At 41.5% G+C, this 9,305-nt stretch overlaps 1 protein-coding gene across 3 annotated transcripts in view; it reads right to left on the reverse strand.

Annotated features, from left to right (window-relative positions):
• The window catches only part of ASPSCR1 (ASPSCR1 tether for SLC2A4, UBX domain containing), a 138,205-nt gene that overhangs the window by 29,837 nt on the left and 99,063 nt on the right, over positions 1-9,305 (reverse strand). For 2 of the 3 annotated variants that reach the window (XM_042449345.1, XM_042449346.1), the window contains exons 12-13: positions 8,151-8,213; positions 7,866-7,918 (exon numbers count right to left, since the gene is read on the reverse strand). In XM_042449345.1, coding sequence (XP_042305279.1) covers positions 7,866-7,918; positions 8,151-8,213 — 116 coding nt within the window. The remainder of the gene's footprint in view (positions 1-7,865; positions 7,919-8,150; positions 8,214-9,305) is intronic. The other variant, XM_042449348.1, reaches the window with a different exon arrangement.

Genomic DNA, 9,305 nt, shown 5'->3' on the forward strand with positions numbered 1-9,305 from the left:
AAAAAAATAAATTTCAAATCAGAAAATAGAACATTTAGCCAATTAAAAGGCCTGAACAGGTGAGAGAGGGGGCAAAGTGATCTGACATTAAGTTTGAAGATTTCAAATTGTCACCTTTAGCAAGTGCATTGAATGGCGGGGGGGGGGGGGGGGCAGACAGAGAAAGAGAGGAAGAAATATGCTTACATATTCTGCTGCCAAACCTCAACTTGTCACGCCAGTACTGTACTCTAGCAGATAAAAAAAGCAGTTGCTCATTTAGCACCAATCAAGTGAATGTGGTTGATTTCAATGTAGAGGTTGTTAAAGGAGACAGAATTTGTCATTTTAAGAAACTTTGTAAACTTAAGCAGGGGAAAGGTGCCAAGGACCACCATGGCAGATAGCTGACAATCTACTGTGGATGGGTGAATGAAAAAATTTAACTGGTGTGTTTCTGTCATACAAAATAGCTGGAAACAAACAGAAAGTAACCTGGCAAAGTTGAACAGCCATATCAGAGAATAACGAAATGAAAGATCCAGAAATCTTCTACGAATCAGAATTGCTTGGTGAAGGTATAAGTCTCTAGTGATAATTTTTATGGCAGCTTTATTAAAGAATTTTCCTATTAAAAGTTCCAAACGAACCAGGAATACCTACAGCAACTGGACAGTACAAAAGGCTCCAGAATACATTTAATTTTGCTGGTCTTCCCTAACAAGAAGCAGTTGATTAGAGCATTTGTGTGTTTCAACACACCAGCATGTTCTCATTTCATGGCAGTGTACAGGTTTATAGTTCCAAGAACAATAAAAAATTTAAAAATCTGCCTCAGTGGAAGAAAAGAGGGCTGAACTAAAAGATAAGAAGACAATAAGGGGGAAGTGCAAAGGGGAGTAAGAGGGCTACCTTGGAATTAAATATGTGACATATTTCAAGAACAATTAATTGCATGCAGATTTCTCACATTAATGGAGTGGCAAAGGTGAGGGGAAATGCAAAGCCATCCTAATTTTGATGCCCTAGATCCTATTTCTAGGACCCACAGATTTCCTGTCTGTGATTCCAGTCTGTGAATTAATAATTAAAATAGTGAAGATTCTGAATGGATTGTTAGAGGAGCATGACTGTTTTAGAGTGAGACATTCTTACTTGTGTTAAATTATTTTCCAATCCCATAAATGGTTGTTACAGCAATTAATGTTGCAACAACTCTCATCTAACCTTTTGCATGTTCTCTTCATGAAGACAGGCTAATCTGCTTGGAGAATATACATTAATAATACCAGTGAAATCAATCAGTTACCTGAGGTTTCTGCTCACTCACTTCCATGAACTCAATGGGGATTACTTTGAAGTAGACACACACTATAAACACTTTGGTATCCAATCATGCTGGCTAAAATCAACTGCAAAAGGGATATTTATATAGAACATAAAAAACTCAGGAATCCAAATGGAGGGTGTGCTTGGTACACCACTGTATGCATTAAACTCCAAATAGGGCAAAAGGGGAGCAACTCAGTGTGCCTCAGTGGGGTGCATGGGTGAGAAGGCCATAAAGTAAATTAGAACATGTTGATCAACACGTTCAAAAAACTACAGAAAGAGGAATTTAATAAGTTAAACAGCTCTCAGTTACATATGAAGTGACAATGGAAAAATCAGTGCTAAAAAAGGCAAGTCCAAAGAACAAGAAACTAAAGGTGCATTTCAAAATGTGCCTCAAGCAAAGATAGCCATGTTCAGGGGTAGCACTTAAAACTAATTTAAAAGGCACACTCTCCTACTGCTAACAAGCCAGGCCGAAAGGATATTTTCTTCTGTTTCAGCTCTCAATTAAATTGTTTATAATTAACTGTGTTGTTATTCGTGCTTTATTGCATATTAGTTATGAAACCATTTTGATTTTACTTCAAAAGGGATGCATTACTAATTTTCTGCCTTGCTTTGTTGTGAACTCCTTTGAACATATTGTTTATGGAAAGGCAGTATACAAATAAAGTGAATGAGAGAGAGATGCTCCAGAAAGTGATGCAGGATCAAGAAAAATGTTTTGCCGCACAACTTGATTGATTCCATGGGTGGTCAGATTCTATAAAAGAAGCCCGCACTAAGAACTTGACACATAAAGCGTATGCACTCAGGCATGGCAAGGACACTGTGTATAAGGTCTGAAGAGAGTTGTCTGTTTTACAGAATTACAGTGTAGAGTAAGTTAGTCTGTTCATCAGATAGTCTCTCTCATGTTTTCCCTCTCACGTAGAATCCTGAAGAAAAATTAACATTTTCCTCACAATTAAACGAAGGTTTTACTGCACCTTGATTAAAACACGGGAAGGCTGGTTAAAACTCCATTACAGACTTTGTTTGTCCTAAAAAGAGCCAGGGAGTTCAAAGAAGCTCTTGCTTTTCAGATATAGATCTTAATCAGTAGTTTAATCAGAACGCCAGATTGGCTTTGCCTCCTCTCTGTAAGCTTCTCAGGGTCCCATGGAAAACTTTATTTCCTCATCTTACCACCATGACAAGTGTGTGGGAATCAGAAATCGCGTTGGGTGGCAGCTGCAGCCAAGATGGCACAAAGCAAGGAAAGATAGGAGGAGCTGCTTTTCCAATGAGTGGGAAAGTTGCCCAGTTCAAAGGCACAGGGGATCTTTCTACCAGCACTTCTGCTATTAATTAAAATATCTTCAGTGGCTTTGAAGACGAATTTGAACAAAAAAATAATAATAAAAATAAACGGAAGACACTGAACTAGCTGCTCCTAACAAGATGACACTAAGTGACTCAGAAACAAAAGCACAGATCCTTCTGTTCCGGCACCAAGGGGCCGTATTCGTGTTTGAACAGAGGCCAGGCTCAGGTGTTAAATGGCCTCTAGGGTCTTTCTTCATCATTCATTATTTTCATTTGTTGTGTACAGTCCAACAGCAATGGAAAGTCACATTTCTGTTAGCCATGATCCAAAAAGATGCCTAAGATCACACAAGAGGATCCCACTAGTCAATCAGTACAATTCTTTACTTTTTTTCTCTTCAGATACTGTATCTGATTTACAAACTGTGTTTTAAAACATAGTTTTTTGTGGGTTTTTCGGGCTATGTGGCCATGTTCTAGAAGAGTTTCTTCCTGACGTTTCGCCAGCATCTGTGGCTGGCATGTTCAGAGAATGCTTGCCTGGAAAAAGTGGAGACACACACTGTGTGTGAGCCTGGGAATGCAGGAGTGATTTGCATGTGTATTGTTCTGTGCTGATGGCTGGCCTCAGGCTGGGAGGCTACTACAAACGAGGATTAATGTCTGCTAACTGGTGGTCATTATCTGCTGGGAAAGCCCCTGACTCTGAGTGGTTTCCCATTTGCATTTGCTGAGTCCTTATTTTACTATTCCTCAGGACTAGTAGCCAAATTTTGTTCACTTTAAGGGTTTCTTCTTTCCAGTTGAAATTATCCAGATGTTTGTGGATTTCAATGGCTTCCTGGTGCATCCTGACATGGTAGTGGTTGACATGATCTAGAATTTCAGTGTTTTCAAACAGTATTTTATGCTCAGGATGGTTTGTGGCATGTTCTCCTACTGCTGATTTTTCTGGCTGGCCCAGCCTTCAGTGTCTCTTGTGTTCCTTGCGTTTGGTGGTCCCTATGTAGACTTGTCCACAGCTGCCTGGTATGCGATAAACTCCTGAGGCTGTGAGAGGGTCTCTCTGGTCCTTGGCTGAGTGAAGCATTTGCTGGATTTTCTTCATCGGTTTGTAAACCATTTGAAGGTTGTGCTTCCTCACTACTTTGCCTATTCTGTCTGTGAATTCCTTTGACGTATGGTATAAATACATTCCCTTTTGGTGGCTACTTGTCTTCACTTCTCTGGGTTTTACTGAGTAGGAAACCACTCAGAGTCAGGGGCTATCCCAGCAGATAATTGGATAATCACCAATTAGCAGACACTAATCCTCTTTTGCATTAGCCTCCCAGCCTGAGGCCTGCCATCAGCACAGAACAATACACATGCAAATCACTCCTGCCAGGCTCACACAGTGTGTGTGTGTGTGTGTGCGTGCACACGCGCGCGCGCACACACACACTTTTTCCAGGCAAGCATTCTCTGAAGATGCCAGCCATATATGCTGGCGAAACGTCAGGAAGAAACTCTTCTAAAACATGGCCACATAGCCCGAAAAACCCACAAAAAACTATGGATGCCAGCCATGAAAGCCTACGACTCTCATTTTCAGAGGCAGTTTGCCATACAGCAGCATCAGAACAGGGGTAGGAAGGTACAGAAACAGAGAAAAACTCCTGCTGTCTTGGGGCGGAAAAAACAAGTCTGAAGCAGAGGAGTTGTTTCATATGTCTTTGAATCTTGTATTAAATACATTAATGGAAAATTCTGAAATTTCTGAGTCGAGGCTAAATGAGAGAGTTTAGTGAACCCACCTAAAAGAAGCACCAGCCACCTCTACTCTCTCACCGAGAGCACCACTTCTGACCTCTTTGAATGCTGGGGTGGGAAAATACCAGTGGCAACAGCTCTTTGGTACTTCCCCTCAAAGGGGACTCTTGCCTTTACTTACATTCTTTTTGATATATACACCTTTTCCTAGTCCCGCTGATGCCTGGTTGCTCCCCCCACACATTGCATAACCACCATTTGGTATGGTTCCTTTCTTACATTCATCCAACCTTTAAGGTGAGAACAAATAGTTATGCCTGTAGTTCTTTGGCATCCTTTTCCCTTGCTTAATCCTTTACACACTTTGTCACATGCCCCTAGGCATTACCCTTGACTTATCCATGGGTCATATCAAAATCCATAATTTTGCCCCCAAACCTGTCCTTGACTTATACATGAGGTCACCTTATACATGAGTATATATGGTACACAACACTAAAACCTACCTCCCTCCCTCCTTTATGTTTGTAGGAATGGCCTGGCACTTTTTTGAACTTTTAACTGGAGATTTAAAAAAAATGCTTTAAAGGCTAAATGCTTTCCCTTCCTTCACTGGAACACTTATCTAATCAGTTTTAAAAAAAACATGGAAAAGAGCCATACAAATCCTACCCACCCTGCTTCCTGCCTACTCCTCCCCTTGGTCCCTGGTCTGACACATATTGGTACTGGAAAGAGATTTGCAAAGGCATGCAAAAATTAAAAGTTTAGTTGTTTGTACTTTGATCATACAAAAAGGCCCTCAAGACAACAGAAATTCCAGCTGCCCACTACATCATGCTTGGGCTATAGAATCAACTGCCATGAACAATAAAAGCACACCCATAACAAAAGTGCATGGTCCCAGTGAGTCAGGGAGAAAGAGGCCAAGGTAAGCATATTAGTAAATCAAACAGAGACAGGCCTGCAGGGTTTTTTTTTAACCTTAATTTCTTGGCTAAGGTTTTTCAGAAAGGGGCAGCTTCAAGTATGAACACAGGTAGCCATGGTATCACTCTTCACACATTTCAGTGCTCTGCAAGCAGCTGCACTTGTGTCTCATCCACATGGCCTAGCCAGGAAGCTATGGAATCTCAAAAGCTCCATTATAAACAATTTCAGCAGAGTATAATCCTTTCCTAATTCAATAGACCGTTTGAAAGACTCTGACATATACTAAGCAAACAGAATCCTGTTGCACTCTGTATGACCTGTCAACCTCTAAATGACCCTGGGTAAAAAAACATGATAGGTTCACCTTAGGGTTGCCTTAAGTTGGAAATTACTTGAAGGAACACAACAACAACAAACATTATATCCTACAAATAACATTTTTGGTCCTGTCTAATGATCCTCTGGGCAAAAAAGCTACAGTGTCAGTTTGTTGGCTAAACCTTTTTTACTTCCATTCTATATTCATTAAACAACACTAACAAGACAACAGCTAGTTCTGGCAAAATATTTTTGTGCAAGGCTCCTTGTCACTCTGATTCATCCTACAAATCAAGAAAACAAATTTTGAAACTTCCCAAGAGACAGACAGACTGTTCACTTGAAAGGGGGTGCACTCTTGTCTGAAGCCTGGGGACAAGGAGATCAAAGGGCGGAAAAGAGGGGGGTAGAACAGGGTTGCACAGACCTATAACAGGGAGAAATTTTAGAGAAGCTGTAAAATTACCCTCAAGAAAGGGGAAATGGAAGAAAGTCATTTCAGTGATCCTCAGCACTGATAATCAGCACAAGCTTTTTGGATTCCATGAACCACAAAGAAGGGACTAGTAACAGGAGACAATGTTCCTATACATGAAGCACAAATGCTTGTGATACACTTGTTATAAAGAAACTCACATTTCCTTTTGAAACTATCTGTGCCTTTCCAAAAAGTTGATCCATATCACACCGTTGAATACCATTTTCCATGACTGGCTTTGGATTTGGAAAAGCCTCTAGTCATTCATAGAAACATAGAGTTGAAAGAGACCACAAGGGCCATGTGATTCAACCCAATGTCATGCAGGAACTCACAATCAAAGCACCTCTGACAGACACCCTTCCAGCCTCAGTTTTAAAACCTCCAAAGGAGATTCCACCACTCCCTGAGGGAGTGTGGTCCACTGTCAAACAGCTCTTACTGTCAGGAAGTTCTTCCTAATGTTGAGGTGGAATCTCCTGTCCTATAGTTTTCATCCATTGCTCTGCGTCCTAGTTTCTGGAGCAGGAGAAAACAAGCTTATTCCATCTTCACTGTGACATCCCTTCAAATATTTAAACAGGGCTGTCATATCACCTTTTAATTGTCTCTTCTCTAGGCTAAACATGCCCAGCTCCCTAGGTTACTGCTCACAGGGTATGGTTTCCAGACATTTCCGTTCATATAAGATATATTTCAAGTTATTCAGGAATTCAGAAGACAGTTGTTACACTGTCAAAGTTGATCTTTTTCCAAAGAAGGTGATGGTAACTGACTTTTGAAAACTACAGATAATTTGGGTTGACTGGAAGGCAACAACCTAATTCCCTTACATAGCCTCTATCCACCTGCAATGAAATCTGTTTATGCGGGCAGCACATAATAATCATAACATTGAAAATAATCAATGAGAAGACTGTAAACATTTTTATTTAATGTTCTTTGTGCCTTTTCCAAATAAATATTAGTAAAAATTATGGGCCCACTTAGCCCCTGCTTCCTCTGCTTTTCTTTTAATTGCCTTGCTTCAAGGGTAAAAAGATCCAAGTTGCAAACTCAGATGTACTACTTACCTGGGAGCAAACCCTGTTGAACAGTGTGGGACTTATTTCTGAGCACACATTCAACTAGATGATATTCATGCTTCAGTTACGTTTTGGAAGTCTCAAACAGATGACAGAGGTAACTCTACCTTACTACATGAATACTAGTTGAAGTCAACTGCTGATTATTACATTTTTATTATCAAACACATGGCATCTATATCCTAGATCTGATTACCTGTTTCACAAAGTTACTCACAAACAAACCCTATACATCCTATCATATGTATTCAGTGATACTAACTCCCAGTTTAGTGTGCGCAGGATTGCAATCTTCATCTTATATTATCACAACAGAGAATATAGCTGCTCATTCTCCTTTCTGTCATGCAAGTCATGCATCCTGCTACTCTAATCCATATTGCTTTCCCCTGTTCAGACTTAGGTAAGTTTTGGTAGCAGATTTGCATTATGGCCCACTTGCAAAGGAAAGAGTTTTGCCAGAACCTTGTGCAATCCACTATAAGATGGCCGCACAACACCTAACAGCACAAGGAAAGGTAACTAAAGCCACTTATGCTCTGCAGCCAAAGAATCCATCTGTCTTGGGTTTTGCATACAGCTACAAAAATATTATTCATACTCTTAAAAACAAAACTGTATAAGGTACGTTGTAATAAAGACAACTGAACACGCAGAATAGTGGACAAAGCCATTACCTGGAAGAGGGTCAATCTGTCGTCAGTCAGAATGGATCTGGGAGGTGTAATGACTACAGTAAAACACAAAACTCTCATTAAGGAGAGAAAACAAACAAACTCTAGAGCTGATTGAGGAAAGGAAGGGAGGGCGGATAAAGAGACAAATGTGTCTGAAACTACCCCAAGACCAGTTACATAGCCATTAAAATATGAGGTTAGTGAAATTATATCACCTGGTCAAGATAGTGGCAGTGGATCTAGGGATGATGAGTCTAAAATTATAAAAAGTAAATCTGAACTTACACAGATAAAATGGTATTTCTGGATCTGCAAGGTGGCTTTTCACAAAGACCCTCAGAGCACCAACTGTCAAAAACAACAGGGAAAGGGAGAAAAAATAGCATAGTGAGTAGTATTCTCAGAAGGACAGTAACCACATGAACAGGGTGCTTACTTGTAACTATGGTTGTTCGAGTGGTCATTTGTTCCCGCCCACGCCAGTGTAATCAGCATGCCCAATCCCGCCAATCTAGCTCCTCCTTCAATTCAACTCCGCTACAAGAAACTTAGCAGGGACCTGACCGAGGGCAGTTAGGATGGGTTTGTGTGAGGGCACAGATGACCACTCGAAGAACCAAGTTACGTGTAAACAACCTCTTCTTCTTCTTCGTGGTCTCTGTGCCTCACACAGTATGGTGACTAAAAAGCTTACCTGTGGCAGGTGGGAAGGCCACTGCAGAATTGAAGAAAGAACAGCATGGTCAAATCTCGCAGCCCAACGAGACCTGAAATCAAGCCGGTAATGCTGGACAAAGGCACAGAAACGCTTCTATTTCTAAGAGTAAGACCATTACGTAAAGTCCTTCCTGGAAGTGGAGGGAACTCGCAGAGGTTCTGGGGCTGTCAAGGCCAGATCCTCCAAGCTGTCGTGCGTAGACTGTGGGAAAGAAGATTTGGCGTGGGAGAGAAGGTCTGGCCAGCTCGGAAGCTCAAGGTATTGCCCCCTGTACAGATGGAGTAGAGGGGCAAACCAAGGTTATTTTGGCCAATAGAGGGCCACCAGAATGGCATTGGATCTGTCCTCGGTCATCTTGGCCACAATTCTTGCCACTAACAGGAGTGAGGGAAAGGCGTAGAGGAAGCAACGGCTCCAAGTGAGAAGGAAGGTGTCTCCTAGGGAGCCTCTTTCCCAGTCTGCTTTGGTTCAGAACACTGGACACTGCACATTTTCTGGAGTGGCAAAGAGATCTGGAGAGAGTGTACCCCACCTTGAACCCAGAGGTCACCATAGTGGGACCCCCAGCCTGTCATGGATGCATCTGTGGTGACCATCCTGGAGGGATCTAGAGGTTGGAAGGGCATTCCCCTGAGGATGTTCTTGGGGATCAACCACCACCAAAGAAATTCTTGGGGATCAACCACCACCAAAGAAATTCTTGGGGATCAACCACCACCAAA

The sequence above is a fragment of the Sceloporus undulatus genome, chromosome 2 (genome assembly GCF_019175285.1).
Source record: "Sceloporus undulatus isolate JIND9_A2432 ecotype Alabama chromosome 2, SceUnd_v1.1, whole genome shotgun sequence".
Classification (NCBI taxonomy): Eukaryota; Metazoa; Chordata; class Lepidosauria; order Squamata; family Phrynosomatidae; genus Sceloporus; species Sceloporus undulatus.